The sequence below is a fragment of the Capra hircus genome, chromosome 24 (assembly GCF_001704415.2).
Source record: "Capra hircus breed San Clemente chromosome 24, ASM170441v1, whole genome shotgun sequence".
Lineage (NCBI taxonomy): Eukaryota > Metazoa > Chordata > Mammalia > Artiodactyla > Bovidae > Capra > Capra hircus.
In genome coordinates this window covers 57073247-57090284 of record NC_030831.1, presented here as the reverse complement: position 1 = coordinate 57090284, position 17038 = coordinate 57073247, and the positions used below count along the sequence as shown (strand labels likewise).

The window sequence follows — 17038 nt, the reverse complement described above, 5'->3', positions numbered from 1 at the left end:
TCTGCCTGACATGGGCTGCTGTCCTCAAAGGGCCAGCCCTCCAGGCCCTTCTGTCCTCCCAGCACTGTACCGTCTGTTGGGCGGAGAACAGAAGAGTGTAACATGCTGAACAGCAGCTTTGGTTTTCTTCCCTTTTATTGCTTGAAAATTGTAATTTTATCCCCATGGGAAGATTCTAATTTTTAAATTCAGAGCTCAACAAGGAGTTGATTGTTGTGTTATCGTTTCTGTTGATTTTTTTTACTCCAGAAGCCTTCCATGGGAAACGAGATCATTTGTCTTACCCTGACATTGTTGATGGATTACACACTCTGATAAGCTAAGGAATTAAGTCCCGACCTCAAACAAGTGGTGGTGGGGGTGGAAAAGGGGAGAAAATGTCCAGTAGGAGCCACGTGTCAGGGTTTGTGGAAATGCTTATCCTTCCCACCTTGTGTGTGTTAGTCACTCGGTCCTGTCTGACTCTGCGACCCCCTGGACTGTAGCCCACCAGACTCCTCTCTCCATGGAATTCTCCAGGCGAGAATACTGGAGTGGGTTTCCATTCCTTTCTCCAGGGGATCTTTCCAACCCAGATTAAACCACATGAACTAGATGTGTTCAGTATTTCAATGAACATTGATTTTACTACATAACCAGCTTACACATTTGATATTATAGCATATTTCATTATTAAAAACATCTTGACCAGACTTTGGCTTATTAGACTTATTACAGAGAAAAGGATTTTTTTCCTTTAGTGATGTCTAGACATTGCTACAAAAAAAAAAAAATCAAAAAGTGTATTTGATTGAATCTGGTTTCTTTTTGGTTGTTCTATTAATTGAAAAAATTTTTACTAGATGAAGCCCATTATTAAATTCATCAGTGGGAATGACATTTGGCTTCATTTTTTTCTGTTGTAGAAACTGCTGAAAATATAGGATTTGCCTGTGAACTTCTCACTGAAGATACCACTATCTGCTACGGGGAAGATATCAGGTGAGTAAAGGGGCTGCAGTGAGAATATGTAACATCTCATTTGTATAAAAACAAGACTGGGCAGTGGACACAGATTCAGAGAGATGGAGCTAGAACGCGTCACTTGCGACAGTTTCCTCAAGTTTAAGTGAAACAGGAGACAACAGGCAGCTCCAAGTCACCACTCTTCAACCTTCTGTTGTAGTGAAATTTGAGGCCTTATTTGCCCCTTCAGGGTTGTTTTTCTGTATTCCTTGCAAGCCCTCAGCACTCCCCTGCTGAAAAAGGAAGTGGGCTTGAGATATCACTAATTATGAATTAGATTTCGTATTTTTTCTCTTCCAGCCTCTAGTGATCGATCACTCCTTATTTTCAGCTTGAAAGTGAGAAGTTAATGTGGAAAAAGAACAATAGCTACCGCATTTCCTATGCAGTGGCTCTCAAGCGGGGCGGGGGAGGCGGGGACTCTGCCCTCTGGGGACCACCTGGCGATGTCTGAAGACATCTTTGGTTGCACAGTGGGGAAGGAAGGGTACTCCTGGCTTCTAGTGGGGTGGTGGCCAGGGATACTGCGAAACATCCTACAGTACCTGTAATAGCCACATGCAACGAAGAATCAGTAGTGCCAAGGCTGAGAAACCCGTTCTTGAAGGTGAAGACTGAAGGCTGTATGTGTGTAAGACAGAAAATCCTGGCTGAGACTTAGGAGACCTGAGTCTTCATTGCATTCTTCCCATCAACTTGTTGCAGGCAAATCACAATATCTCTCAGCCTTAATTTCCTTGTTTGTTAACATGAAGAGATTGGGTACTTACAGTCCCTTTTACTCCAGGATTCCATGCCTCACTTTCATATCACGAGTGAGCTGTATGTGGTCTTCTCAATAACTTGTTGATAGAAAGCATGGAGAATAACTCAAAGGCAGACGTAACTTTATGTGGAAATAAGGTTTTTTTCCTGCCCAACAGTGGTCACTGTTGATAGCACACTAGGGTTCACCCCAGTACATTATAATTCTGATCAAGGTTGCCTTCCTTCTGTTGCTTGTGAACACATTTCCAACTGTGTCATCTTTTAGACACCTTTGGCAAATAATTAAGTACCCAGAACATGGTGCCTCCGTGGTAGAGGAATCAAGACTCAGTAACATTATATGTCACTTGATTTAAAAAATGGGCAAAAGACTTGAATAATTATTTCTCTAAAGAGACATATAAATGACCAATAAGCATATGAGATAATGCTCAACATCACTAATCACTAAAGAAATGCAAATTGAAACCACAGTTTCACCTAATATTGATTTAGGATGACTACTATTTTAAAAACACAGAAAATAGTGTTTGTACAACTATGTGGAAAATTGGAACCTTTGTGCATTGCTGGTGAATATAAAATGGTGCAGTCACTGTGGAAAACAGCATGATGATTCCTCAAAGCATTTCAAAATAGAATTCTCATGACCCAGCAGTCCCACTTCTATATACATATCCCAGCGAATTAAGAGCAGGGACTTGAAGAGAGATCTGCACACCCGTGTTCACAGTGGCATTGATCACAACAGCCAAGAGGTGGGAGCAACTCAAGGGTTCGCTGTTGGATGAATCGACAAACAAAATGTGGTATATCCATACTGTGGAATAGTGGGGCTTCCCTAGCGGTTCAGACGGTAAAGGGTCTGCCTGCAATGCAGGATATCATTCAGCTTTAAAAAGGAAGACCGTTTTGACATATGCTACAACATGAATGAACCCTGAGAACAGTGAAATGAGCCACTATTGACTGAAATAAACCAATTACAAAACAGCATGTACTGTATGATTCCATTATGTGAGTTATCTGGGGTGGTCGTATTCATAGGAATGGAAAGTCAAGTGGTGGTTACCAGGAGCTGGGGGAAGGGGAAGTAGGGAGTTGTTATTTAATGAGTATGAAGTTTCATTTTGAAAGATGAAAAAGTTCTGGAGATTAGCAATGTGAATATACATAATACTGCTGAACTGTATACTCGTATAGTTAAAGATGATAACTTTTATGCTAATGTGGTTTTTATTGTTAATTTTAAAAGTTTATATGTCAAAATTATCTCCCAGTCAAGGGCGTGTTCATGGTCTTATACACACTTAAATTTTCCCCCAGTGCTCTTCTTCATACAAGGATGGAAAACCAGAGGAATAGAGGGGGAGTCTATGCAAAATTCGTACCCCAAGTGTATGAACCTTTTTTTCCATCTGGTGGAAACCGTGCCTTAATAATCACTGGTTCTTGGTTGGTATGTATCATTAGCATCTCTCCCTTTGGCTCAAACTAAAGCAGGTCATCCTGAACCAATTTTAGATGGTTTCGTAGTAATTACCAATGTTAAAATCTGTTAGCCTATAAATGAAAGGGCAATTTCCTAAGCCTGAGAGTTAATATTATATGATACATAAAATAAGTGATACATACAATAATATACATATATTATGATATGTATATGTTACATATTATATGATCATGCTATTATATGTAATATTATTATTACATGATATAAACTGGTAGCAGTGGTTACTACTAGTTTGTCAACTAACAGAAAATTTTAATTTTCTCCATTGTACATTTTAAATTTTTCTATAATTTTATAGTAAATATTTTATAATCAGAACAATATCACCAATGACGTAGGCCCAGAAATATCCCTCAGATGATTAAAATCTTGGGAATGGCACTCTTGATCTTAAACCCCAGACAGACTGTAATCCTTTCCCCTCCTTAATTTCACAGAATGAAATCCTTCTCGAGAAAAAGTCCAAGAGAAGTAAGATTCTGAAGCTGAAGTTCCCCAGGACAGAAGAAGAGCGGCGGCTGCGGACGCAGAGCATGCGGAAGCTGGAGGTGAGGAAGGAGCAGCAGCAGCAGAGCTTCGTGGACCTGGCCTGTGAGTGCAGCGCGGTCATCTGCTGCCGCGTCACCCCCAAGCAGAAGGCCATGGTGGTGGACCTGGTGAAGCGGTACAAGAAGGCCATCACGCTGGCCATCGGCGACGGCGCCAACGACGTCAACATGATCAAAAGTGAGTCTCGCCCACAGGCCAGGGCCACCCGAACCGCCAGAAAGGAAGTGGCAGGACCCCTCGTTTGGGCCTTCATAAAGCAGCCCTTTGACAAAGGCACTCAGCTGTGGTGACGACACCTGTGACCCTGCCCTCAGGAGACATAGTCCCTCTAGGAGGAGAGTGCAGCAGGCATGACTGTGCTATACACAGCGCCAAGTTTCAGGTTGGCCAAACGGGCCAAAAAGCTTGATCAGATTTTTCCGTAACGTCTAATGGAAAAACCCACACAAACTTTTTAGCTAATCCAGTAGGAGATGAGTTTCATGTGGGTGACCTTATCCTTGTTTCTTTCTATTGCATATGTTTGGATTTGGTTTTTTGTTTTCTCTTGCTGCTTCCCCTCCTATATTTCTTTAGGGTTTATTGAAAACCCTACTATATAATAAGTTTTGCAAAAATCTCTGCTGAGCTTGGCATAAATTGTTGAATTCTGTTGTTTGGGGAATATTACTCTCCCACACCTAAGCATTGTTTTCTGGGGCTTTCCTCTTGCTGTTAGTAAACTGTTGAACTTCACCATTGGGTGACCTCGTGTGAGCTCAGAGGAACACACTTGGCATTGAAGCAAAGTTCCAATGTGGCCACAACATTCTCCTGACCTCCCAAGGTCTTTTTACCTGTTGGAGGACCCTAGGTATCCACAAATGAAAGGACTGACTCCTATCTTGTGGAAACAGTTTTGCTGGTATTAAAGCATTTGGAACCAAATCCACATCAGTATGTCTGAATCCTGGTCCTTTTGTTTCCGGGTAGAACTTCTAAGGGGTATCTTGTAATGAAAATGCCTGAATGAGATCTGAATACTTGCCTTTGTCCTAATACCAACATGCTGTGTCACCCTGGGTTCACGCTGAGGCGTCAGCTTTCTCATTTGAGAACAAGAAAATTGTCTCTGATGTCACCTCTAGGTTTGTGATATTATTAAGGTAAACAATCCGTGGCATGTATGCGCACGTCCTGTAGTGCTGGGTAGCTTAAATGGATTATGGATATGACTAGGCTTTGAAGTCAGCCTATTTTGTAACTGATGCCTCTCTTTCTTTCCTTAGAGTCTCTTCCTCCTCCTCCTTGATATATGCTAAGAATATTCCAACTTTATCTTCCTCAACAGAAGTCGGCTCTACGATGTACGTCTTCTTGCTTCTTTACCTTGTGCGTGTCTGTGGCCTCTACCAGTTTAATTTCTCTGCACTGTTTTGCACATGCTCATCCTGCCATGTGAATGGCATTTCTTGCTCTGAATCAGATGCTTCTTTCCTCTGCAGCTAGTTCTAGTTTATTTTCCATTACGTACCTTAACATGAACGCCTCTGCCAAAAAAGTTAAATAACTCAGTTACTTACTTCAGTTCTTCAGTTATAACGAAGACTTATAGATACTGGGGAAAGGGGATCCCCTTACAGACTTCCCATCTGATTATATGAGAGACTTGAAAACTCTTTTGTTCCTCTGGGTTCACGAGTTGATAACAAAAGAGATCACAGAGAATCAGCATAGATGAATCTCCTAAAGACTGTTTTTTCTTAAGTGGTTTTAAGCATTTTATTAAGCTGTGTTATATGGTAGATGCTTTTATATATAATGTAGGAGGCATCCTTTGGGGATGAAAGTCAGAAAATCTCAGGTCTCCTTGGAAGTCCGTAGCTTAATCCAAGTATTGTTAAGTACCTCTTTGAACTTTGTGAAAACTCTTTATCTCTTTTACCTGCATCAGGAACAAGGTACAGAAAGAAATCACTGTTTATAAAGAAGTACAGTGGAATTTAAGTGCCTACAAAAATCTGACCATTTCCTAATATGTTTCATGGTTAGTGATGTAGTCCAGTAGAAGTGGAGGGAACTGCAGTCTACCAGTGCTGAGGCTGAAGCTCCAGTACTGTGGCCACCTCCTGCGAAGAGTTGACTCACTGGAAGAGACTCTGATGCTGGGAGGGATTGGGGGCAGGAGAAGGGGATGACAGAGGATGAGATGGCTGGATGGCATCCCGGACTCGACGGACGTGAGTCTGAGTGAACTCCGGGAGTTGGTGATGGACAGGGAGGCCTGGCGTGCTGCGATTCATGGGGTCGCAAAGAGTTGGACACGACTGAGCGACTGAACTGAACTGAACTGAGCAAGGACCCAGGGACCCTCAGAGGCTGCCCGCTCCCTCCTTTGTGCCTGAAGATGGCTGGTAGGTGGTGTTTTACTTGGCCGAAACCCTGAGAATGAATAAGAGGCATTAAAGAGGCAGGAAGAAACTATCAGTTTGTTAGGGAATTATGAAGCAATCTACTCGGAAGGTATTTAAAACCACATCTGAAACTTCGGAAAATCTAGATTTCGTTTTCAGGAAAACACAAGCAGTGTGGCCTTATAAAGTCTATCTGCTTAGGTGCCCTGAGTCACCCTGTGAACTGTGGCAATGTTCACTTCATATACTGTCCTTGGTCTGCACCGCAGAGGCTGGCCAGGATGTCACGGCCTAGCACAGAGGCTCCTTGTCCTTGGCTCTGAAAGAATCGCAACATTTCCCTGTTACTTGTTCAGGAAAGAAGGCCATGGTTTGGTAGGAAAGAGCAGTCTGGCAACCATGACTGGTCATTAAGAACTATTTCTGTGTTTAGAAAGAGGTCATAAATATTGATTGAAATGCAGTTTATTCTTTTTTTTTTTTTTTTTGGAATTGCAGAGTGTTATTAAAGAACGGAGGTTTTGGACAAGTCACTGTGTTAATGTCTCGAATTTGTCAGACCTTGTATTCTGCAACTGGGGCAGGGGTTTTGGAGCTTCTTTTAGTTGGAAACTGCTGAACTGGCAGACACTTCTCAGGGTCTGAGCAACAGTAGACTGTGTTCTCCAACACATGTTCTCAAAATGATCTCACTATTTGTCTTCCATGACTTTTAAGACCTAGATTAAACTCATAATTCTCTAAGTGGAACATATAATTTAATGACTATTGGAAAGATGGAGAAAACTGGAACTATTATTTTTATCCATTCTGGAAACCTTCCTCCCCTTAAAACGACTGTCTGTCCTAAGGTCTCAGTGGGCCATGAATAAGCCTTTGAACGTTTAATAGTATCTAAGTTAAAACACTTTTGATTGCAAGTCTTGGAGAACAATTAAAGTTAGCATAAGAGAAAAAGAAACCTGATTTAAAAGCTACAAATGTGTGCTGCTCAAGGAGCCAGGCCTCTGGATAATGCTAGAACCAAAAAGCAGTACCAAGAACCCAGAGTCTGTCTCCCTCATCCCTTCTCTCAGTTCAGTTCAGTTGCTCAGGCGTGTCTGACTCTTTGCGACCCCATGAACCACAGCACACCAGGCCTCCCTGTCCATCACCAACTCCTGGAGTCCATCCAAATCCATGTCCATCGAGTTGATGATGCCATCCAACCATCTCATCCTCTGTCGTCCCCTTCTCCTCCTGCCCTCAATCTTTCCCAGCAGCACCATCCTTTTTCTACATTACTTTATTTCTCAGCGCCTCAGAAAGAAGTATATCCATCCCACAACTCAAGAATTTACATGCTAACATTCCAGACAAACACACCCAAATCCTAATTCCAAAACACCAAGAGAGACTGAGGGAAACAAATCCCTATAGGTACTCAAAGTAGGAAGTGATTCATACAGGGGACTGGGTGCTCATAGAAATTCTGGATGGACTGAGGAAGGTTGGTTCCAGGTGGTGTCTCCAAGTCTGGGTCACTTGCCAGAGGAGTTTTTAAGAGTTGAGGCTCCACTGAAGAGCTGTCCTATTGAGAAGCCCTCGCAGTTGTTTATCAGCATCCAGGAAGCTGGGGAATGGCTATATGGAGTCTGCTGCAGGAATGCCAAACAGGGAAGGGATGCTGGGCTCCCATCTACTTCTGCTTCCAAGTCACAAGTGGGGCCAAACAAGCGGAACCTAATTCACCGAAGAGGACCTAGCTGCAAGGGAGTCTGAGCAATGTAGGGGTTTTATTTGCTTTCCCACCTCTCTAATTAAAGTAAAATTTTAGAATGAAGAATGAGAGCCAAATCACAGTAACTACCACAGATTACATATCTGCCCAAGGCTGACTCAGCTGTGGCCAGGGAGGCAGGGAGACACAGTGTATACATGGGTGCCTGGGGCTCGCCCTGTGGTTGGGAAGGATGGCTTATGAGCTAGGCATATAATCCAAATGGAATTCCTCACCCATTGAGATCCTTACACAAATATTTATGGAGGCCCAACCATGTACTCTGTGTAGCAAACTGTACCTGTGACTTTTGAGTTCAGAAGCTGGGTGTAGAGGATTGTGAGCGATAGCTTTCACATTTATTGTTTCATAAATGTCAGATTTTTTTTTTTTGTATTGCCATAGAAACAGTTTTATCATCTCAATGTTTTGCTTTAAAATAAGCTTATGATTCACAGTATCTGCTTCCTCACTCCATAGCTGCCCACATTGGTGTTGGAATAAGTGGACAAGAAGGCATGCAAGCGGTCATGTCCAGTGACTATTCCTTTGCACAGTTCAGATACCTGCAGAGGCTGCTCTTGGTGCATGGCCGGTGGTCTTACATCAGGATGTGCAAGTTCCTACGATACTTCTTCTATAAAAACTTTGCATTTACTTTGGTTCATTTCTGGTACTCCTTCTTCAATGGGTACTCTGCACAGGTAATATACCACCATCATCATTACTATTAAATGAGTAATGCTTTTCTCTTACAAGAATAAAACTACTTCTGAAAAAAAATTTTATATTTTTTCCTTCCATGTTCACAGTTTTGATGCTGTCTTTCTCAATAATTGAGATATAAATCAATCACATTTATGAATTTTCTAAAATGTTTCTGGTGCTTTGAACTTAACTTTGCCTTAAAAAAGGCAGGATTTGTTCCTGGCCTGTTGACTTTTGTGTGTCTTTGCCTTCACCTTAGTTTTTTTTTCCAAGTCATCTTACCTTTAGTGGTAACAAATTGTTCAGCTTTGAACAAACTCTTCAGATTTAAGTATAAAATTATATTGTAACTAAAGGGATTATATAAATTTCAGGTGATCATAGACCCATTATGTCTCCATTGCTGTTGGTTTGAAAATTTTTTTCTTTTGCTGAAATAGGAGTGGGAACATATCTAACATGTTAAATTGGTGATATGGCAGAAAAACACCATTAGTAAAATATGAACCTAAGCCAGTGTCTGTTGTCCAAACCTCTTTGATGCTATGCCACAGACAACTGGCATAAGAGGAGGGCCGATGTAGAAACTGGGCCAGGTCTTGAGCAAGACTGGGCCTTCTTCCTGCTTCTGTGCAGGACTGTGCATCAATGTTGGTGCTGAGCCAGCCTGTTTCCTCTACCCATCCTCATCCTCCCCCCACACCCCGAGGGCTGGTGTGTGCAAAGTCTTGCTTATCCCTTTCAGAAGCCTCTTCCTTATATTCAAAATGTTTTAGATAATGTTTAACTGGAAATGCTGAACCAGCAAGATAAAAGCAAAGTTCAGCGGTACATATGTACTTTTGAACCAGTTGGGTATAATCTAGTTCATTAATAAAAGAGGATGAACACGGATTTATTTTCCAGCATTTTTCAAACAGACCAGATTGTTTTCCCCACTTATTTGAGGAGGGAGATGATTGTGAGAAGCCCTTTGATTCTGCCCACTCCATCCAAACAATCTCATGCCTACTGCGGGCATAGCTGGCTGGGGTCGGGGGGCAGGCGTCCTCTCCTTGGGGATGTCCCTGCTTTGAGAGGGCAGGTGCATGTGTGTTGACTAGCCTGGCAACGTTGCTTGGTCGGTGACACACAGACCCTGTCATCCCCTCACAGACCGCGTACGAAGACTGGTTCATCACCCTCTACAACGTGCTCTACTCCAGCCTGCCCGTGCTCCTCATGGGGCTGCTCGACCAGGTAGGATCCCGGTGCAGACAGGTATGCTCTGCACAGACTGAGCGCCTGTATCAAAGCACACATTTCAATGTCTTCTCTTGGTTTTCACTTCTTTCTGAGTGGGCCCTATTATGTTTCTGCTGTCAGGCAACAACCATTGTGCTTCTGCTTTATAGTAAGAAAAGATTTCTGTGCCTCGATTGAATCCATTAACAAGTTTGTTATCCTCATTTTGGATGCTGAGGTTTTCTTGTTAGATACCTAACAATATAGTATGTCTCTATGATAATGACTTACACGTTATTCAGGATTTATCTTTAGTTTCTGCCTTCCTAAAACTTAACAAGTCACAATTCTTTGTGAGGTACAAGTTGTAACGAATGTATCTGAGTTCTTCAATCCTGACAGGCAGTACACTCAACTCCGTGTTTTCCCCTTAAGGACGTGAGTGACAAACTGAGCCTCCGCTTCCCCGGCTTATACGTGGTGGGACAGAGAGACTTGCTATTCAACTACAGGAGATTCTTCGTCAGCTTGCTGCATGGGGCTTTAACCTCGCTGGTCCTCTTCTTCATACCGTACGGAGCCTATACGCAGACCATGGGGCAGGATGGAGAGGCGCCCTCGGACTACCAGTCTTTCGCCGTCACGATTGCCTCTGCTCTCATAATAACAGTCAACTTCCAGGTGTGTGGCTTTAGCTGACCATGTCCCGGACCTACTGGTACTGCATCCACTTCTCTGTGTAGACCAGCAGGCACATCCGCCTGGCTCCCACTCTCCCTCCAACTGAGCCTCTGCCGCTCTGCAAATATGAATGGATGCTATTTTCATCCCTTATAACAAACGTATTTCCTATTTCTTGCCTGAACCAAGAGCAGCTTCTGACTGTTCAGAGGCCAAATCATGCCTAAATTGCTGAATTCTACTTTCAGAATCCTTAGATCCTTTATTTCTTGCTAACTCCCCAAAATGAATGCTCTGTTTTTCTCTGGTTTCCCAACAGATTGGCTTGGATACTTCTTATTGGACTTTTGTGAATGCTTTTTCAATTTTTGGAAGCATCGCACTTTATTTTGGCATCATGTTTGACTTTCATAGTGCTGGGATACATGTTCTCTTTCCATCTGCATTTCAATTTACAGGTTGGTATTTTCTAAATTCCAAAAATAAATAAATAGAAAAATGTCATTAATTTAGATTCTGACATGACTTCAGGGTAAGGAAAAACACGAAGTGTGAATTACTGCAAATAAAAATTAATGTCCTAAAAAAAAATTAAAAAAAAAAAAATTAATGTCCTGAGTAGAGACTGAACAGTGGTTAGTGGGTTGGAAACAGGGTAACATGATGGGAGGAAAGCAAATTAAAATAACTTTAAGCTATAACTGTGCTTTTTATTTCTTCCATAAAATCTAATATTGGAAGGTTACTGGGAAACTAGGGATACATGTTTCCCAATATAGTACATGCTGATAGTATGATAGTTTAATTTTTCTAAAACACTACCTAGAAACACATAATAAATTTTGGGGTACATTTTGATTTAGTATTTCCACATGAGGAATATACCCTAAGATGAAACACACCAAATTTTGGAAAGGTAATCTATACAAAGATTGTATCACTACAACCCTTCTGTCTTTTAAAAACTGGAAATAACCCAAAGACCTAAGAATATCAAATTAGCAAAAGAAAATTATGATGGAATTCTAGAACTTAAAAGTGGATTGTATCATCAGAAATATGCACAGAGAGCAGTAAGTAAACTTATGAAAAACAATAGTTTACAGCTGTAGAAAATAAGACAAATGGACAAATGTTAGAATGAACTAATATCATAAAATTTATAAATAGCATAAATTAGAATTTATGAACTTACTATGGATAGTGTAGCTTGGATTCAAAATGGAAAAAAAAGTGCCCATAAACTTGTTTCCCTGTAAAAGAATTTTTTTAAATGACCAGTTGTTTGGTTATAAAAGGCAGTAGCTGTGGTTAAGAATCCACCCGAAATGCCGGAGATACAGGAAATGTGGGTTCAATCCTTGGGTCCGCAAGTTCCCCTGGAGGAGGGCATGGCAATTCACTCTAGTGTTTTTTGCCTGGAATATTCCAGGGACAGAGCAGCCTGGCAGGCTACAGTACATGGGGTCACAAAAAGTTGGACGTGACTGAAGACATACGTGGTAATAACCCTTTTCTTATTGGAATTGAGCTCATTTTTTTTGTCTGTGTTCTTACTGTGACTGTATTTTAAAATTTTAGTACCCAGTTACTTCGGGTATTCCCATAGGGAGTGTTTTTTAAACCCATACACATTTATCAGTGTTAAAACCACATTTAAAAAATAAACACTATTATTTTTATAAACTCACAGTATTAAGTACAGAAAATATCGTAACAAATTTGGCTCAGTTTTAAAATTAAGTAGTGTGTATATATGTATATACCTGCTTGTATTAACAGAATTTAATTGTTACTTCCTCTGACATAAAAAACTAGAAGCCGAATTCAGTGGAAAAAGCCAAGCTCTAGCTGGATGGATATGGATTTTAATTCAGGAGTTGCATAGCTAGTTCTGTTACTTTGGACCAATTTTTTTTATTAATACTTCTCCCCTATGTAGTTTCTTCATGTAGTGAAGACAGCAATACTCACCTCTCAGAAATGAGTAAATGGCATGATCTATATAAAACACCTAGCATAAGGCTTGCCCACAAAGAGCAGCGCCCACTGTTAATACGTGGAGATTCAAACCAAAGGTATAAATTGGAAAGTTCTTTTGTAAAAAATTTATTTTTAATTGAAGGATAATTGCTTTACAGTATTGTGTTGGTTTCTGCCATACATCAACGTGAATCAGCCACAGGTATATATGGGAAAGTGCTTTTTTAGGTTCTTGAAAAAAAAAAAAAAATCCAAAGGTATAAATTGCCTACCTTTGCATTTCTAATTAATTCAGTGCCAACAAATGTACCTTTTTTCCTTATTTATTCACTTATATACATCTGCCTTGTTCCAAAGAATTTATGATCCTACTTCTGCTTTGCTTAGTCTGGTTTTAAAATGTTCATTTTAAATGAACATCACCACAATGAGTGGTGATGGGATGTTCTGGGGAGGGCAATCTGTAAAAGTTTACCAGAGAGAATCCATTAGTGGACTGTGGAATATTAGCCATGCTCTCCCCTCCCTGGGATGAAAGGACCATTGTGAGTGATTCTCTGTGCTTTTTCCAGGCACGGCTTCAAATGCTCTGAGACAGCCATATATTTGGTTGACCATCATCCTGACGGTTGCTGTGTGCCTGCTGCCCGTTGTTGCCATTCGCTTCTTGTCAATGACCATCTGGCCATCAGAAAGCGATAAGGTATAGAAAAAAAAACAGACTTCTCCTAACTCGGGAGTGCCTCTCACAGAAATCAGAGCCTTTCTCCAAAGCAATTTTCCTGCAAAATTCTGAGCTCTTAGGAGAGCTGTTTATAGGTCTGTTTTTAGGACTACTTCTCTCTAACTCCACCGTGCAAACAAGTCCCTTGGGAATGGTATTTTTATTTGCTTATTTTTATTATTAAAAAGGAAGAACTGTATATACATCTACCCTCTCAATTTAACAGTTATACTATTAGTATTTTGCCCTGCATACAGGTTGGGATTTTTTTTTTTTCCATTTAAAGACAAATGTCACCTCTTATAGCAGGATCCTTTGAGCTGCAAGTATCAGGAAGACAGGGCTCAAAAGGACTCGGTGATAACGTACCACCTCCACTCACAGAACAGGCTTCAGGCTCAGGCGATGAGCAGCGGGCTGGGTTTCTTTTTTGCTCTCTCCTCTGCTGTGTCCACTGTTTGCTTCATCTTTCTGAAAGATGCTTACAGCAGTTCCTGGCACTGCATCCTGCCATGTCAGTATCCAGGGGAAGATTAGAGATGGATTTTCCTGGAGCTTTCCCTTAGGATCCTGGCGACTTTGGGAAGGGCTCACCATACTCCCTTCATGTCTCTTGAGCCAAAATTAGGGCACATGCCCATTCCTGGACTAGTCGAGAACAAGGATATCAATCAGTCCCACCCTGCGGTGGAGTCCACATCCCAGGAGGAGTGTAGCTGTGAGGACGAGGAGGAGGGCATCTGGATAAGCTCCATCTCATCAGAAAGGAGGGGAGAGAAGCTGCCAGGCAGGCAAGGAACCTTCATGTCCTCTGTATCTCCCTCCCCCACTGACCAGAGTGGGCATTAAACACCCAGAGACACTAAGGGTCTTTTCTAAAACTGGGCCAGTCCCCCCTGTGAACTGGAAAGAGCACCAGTTGAGGAGTGGGAGTCCTGGCTGCCCTGTTTCTAGCTCTGAGAGCTCGCAAGCCTCATGGAACCTCTGCCTCCGCTTCCTCCTCTCTAAAGCCAAGCTGGAGATGCCCACCCCTCAGGGAGGCGGGTGTGGGGAAGCCTGGTCCAGGGTCCCAGTCAGTCTGAGGGGCTCCCTCTGCGGGCAGAGACCCGCGTTTCCATTCGGCCTCCCGGCTCTCCCTCACCCGGTCCTGCCTCTCCCGCTTCTGCAGATTCAGAAGCACCGGAAGCAGCTAAAAGCCGAAGAGCAGTGGCAGCGGCGCCAGCACGTGTTCCGCCGGGACGTGTCCACGCGGCGCTCGGCCTACGCCTTCTCGCACCAGCGCGGCTACGCCGACCTCATCTCCTCCGGCCGCAGCATCCGCAAGAAGCGCTCGCCCCTGGACGGGGTCATCGCCGACGGGTCGGCGGAGTACAGGCGCACCGTGGAGAGCTGAGGCACCGGCTCCCGGGTGACCTGTAGAAAAACAATCACACGAAGGAAACGTCGCCTTTTTTTTTTTTTTAATGAGAGACTGGGAACTTTTTGTAAAAAACTGAACTTGTCACGAGGATGCTGAAGACAAGAACCTATTCAGCAAACGACTTGGTTTTGCTGTGCAAATCGTCCAACCCAAGAAGACCTTTTGAAAAATCAGATTATTCAGATGCTGATGTTTTGTTGTGATTCAAAGTGAACATTTTTAACTCCGTCTCAATCTAGGACAAGAGAATTTGAAAACGTCTTCTATTTCAGTTCAAATGGTATCGTTTTATAAAATTAGTAAGCTCTTCCTGTCTGGGATCTTTGTCAGGAATCTCCCAGAGGCTCCTTTTTTTCCCAGGAGCCTACCTTACTATAACAAAGACCTTATGATAGTAATGATGGAAGACTCGTGAATGCTCATCTCCTAAAAGCTAAGTGGTCTTTTTCAGAGTTGATAATGGGACTGCATGATTTCATGTTCTCATGTGGATTTAATTCAGCTCAATCAACAAAAATGACTTCACATTTCATAAACACAAGGTCTGAGTCTGTTTCGATTTACTACCAGGTTAAAAAAGTACCTTACGTACGTTTACTCTCACTATTGTATATTATTTCAGCCAGTTCCTGTAGAACCAAGTGAGTTTACTGTCTATTGTCGACTTTTAAAAAGATGCATTTAAATATTTATGGGTTTTTTTTTAAAAAAAGCTTTTAAAAACTGAGGGTATCAGTGATAAATTGCAGAATATTCTGCAAAGCTTTCTTTTGAAAAGCAAACTTTTGTGCCTGCCTATGTGTAAAGTGTTTTATAAGGGACATAAAACAGACCTCATTCTTTTCTACTTTAGAGAAACGGCTGTTGGTAGCCATATTCCTAAGGCTAATAGTGTATCCTTCTAAAATTGAAGATAACTTTGGCAATTATGGAAACTGGCCTCAAAGAGGTAAGAGTCATTTATCCAGGGGCTTTTCTCATCCTTTGTGCTTTACACTTTCATTTCCGTGTCCCCGTGAAGACACAGAAGTGTCTTCAATAATTCTGTCCCTTACCATTAGGTTGTGAATGCTCACAATATTCATTCGCGTTCCTTGTGAGGAAATCACAGTGTGTAAAGAGTTCACTGTCCAGGTGTAAGCAAAGAATGTGTAGCTCTTTATTCTATGGAAGTGAATTTCTGGAAGTTTACAACTTTTATCTTGTAAATAAAAGATTGTAAGGTTATTATTTTTTTTTTTTTTAAAGAAAAGTTAGCTTGTGTAATTCTCTCAGTTTCAGATTTCTCTCCCGTTTTGCGAATTGTGGGAAAGGTCGACAATGCAAATGTGTCAAAGACTTCCATGGTTGGGTGCAATATTAATTTTAAAATGCAAATTGTTTTGGATAAATTATTTCTATATTCTGTAAATCTGAGATTAATGTATATTTTTGTTTAAAAAATAAACACTTTGGTAAAATTGGGGGGAAGTACAATCTGTTAAAGTATTTCTTTATTTTAGAGTGGGGCAAATGATAGAGAATCTAGGCCTGCCTGGTTTCTAAAGGAACCACAGGGGTCCTTTGTGGTGAGAAGTAAGCTGCATACAGGGTACTAAGTGTAGGGGCGAAGTGGCTGAGACAAGAGGCTCTGACTACAGAGTCAGAGTATGGATTAACAGTTGGTAAGAACAACTGTATCCAGGGAGAGTGTGTCTTAGGATATGAGAAGGGGGACAATTCATCCAAGTGACCTCAGCTCTCTGGAGGTAAAATAAAAGCAACAGTAACCCCTGACCAAAAGCAGGGGCTGGGAAATGGGGAGACAAAGTTCAGAAATACAGGGTGAAGGGCTGGCAGAAAAATAAGCAAAGGGAAGCTATCAGGATGCTGAAGGGCAGGAGAGCAGGTAGGGACTGGGAGGGCCAAGTCTGACACACGGCTGTCAGGTGGTCAGCTCCTGGGCAGGAAGGCAGGCTGGGCCCCATTAGGGAAATGGCCCGTCTCCCTTGCAGAGGAGGAGGTTCTTTGAAGGGCAGAAATGGAGGACTTTGGTGGGGGGGGGGGCTATCAGTAGTAGTAGCAGGTGATGAGAGAGTTCTAGTTCTTGGGGTGTTTTGTAAGGTAGGACATCAGGACCCCGCTCTCTGCTCTTCTATACCAGGTAGCCTGCTTCCGGAGCAGAATTTCATGTCTGCATCAGAGCAACCCACTGGAAGTGGGGCGGTGGGGAGGAGACAGACCAGATTATTAGCCTCTGTAATAGAAATGGTATGAGAAAACCTGAGCAGACCTGGGGGATGGTCCCTTAAAAAAAAAAAAAAAAAAAGGC

General features: G+C 42.1%; 1 protein-coding gene across 1 annotated transcript in view; it reads left to right on the top strand.

Annotated features, from left to right (window-relative positions):
• The window catches only part of ATP8B1 (ATPase phospholipid transporting 8B1), a 110649-nt gene extending 94446 nt beyond the window's left edge, over positions 1-16203 (top strand). Inside the window, exons 20-28 of the mRNA XM_018039455.1 lie at positions 906-981; positions 3100-3232; positions 3724-4012; positions 8468-8691; positions 9851-9934; positions 10355-10600; positions 10920-11058; positions 13156-13286; positions 14476-16203. Of these exons, the coding sequence (XP_017894944.1) occupies positions 906-981; positions 3100-3232; positions 3724-4012; positions 8468-8691; positions 9851-9934; positions 10355-10600; positions 10920-11058; positions 13156-13286; positions 14476-14700 (1547 nt within the window). The 3' untranslated portion in view covers positions 14701-16203. The remainder of the gene's footprint in view (positions 1-905; positions 982-3099; positions 3233-3723; positions 4013-8467; positions 8692-9850; positions 9935-10354; positions 10601-10919; positions 11059-13155; positions 13287-14475) is intronic.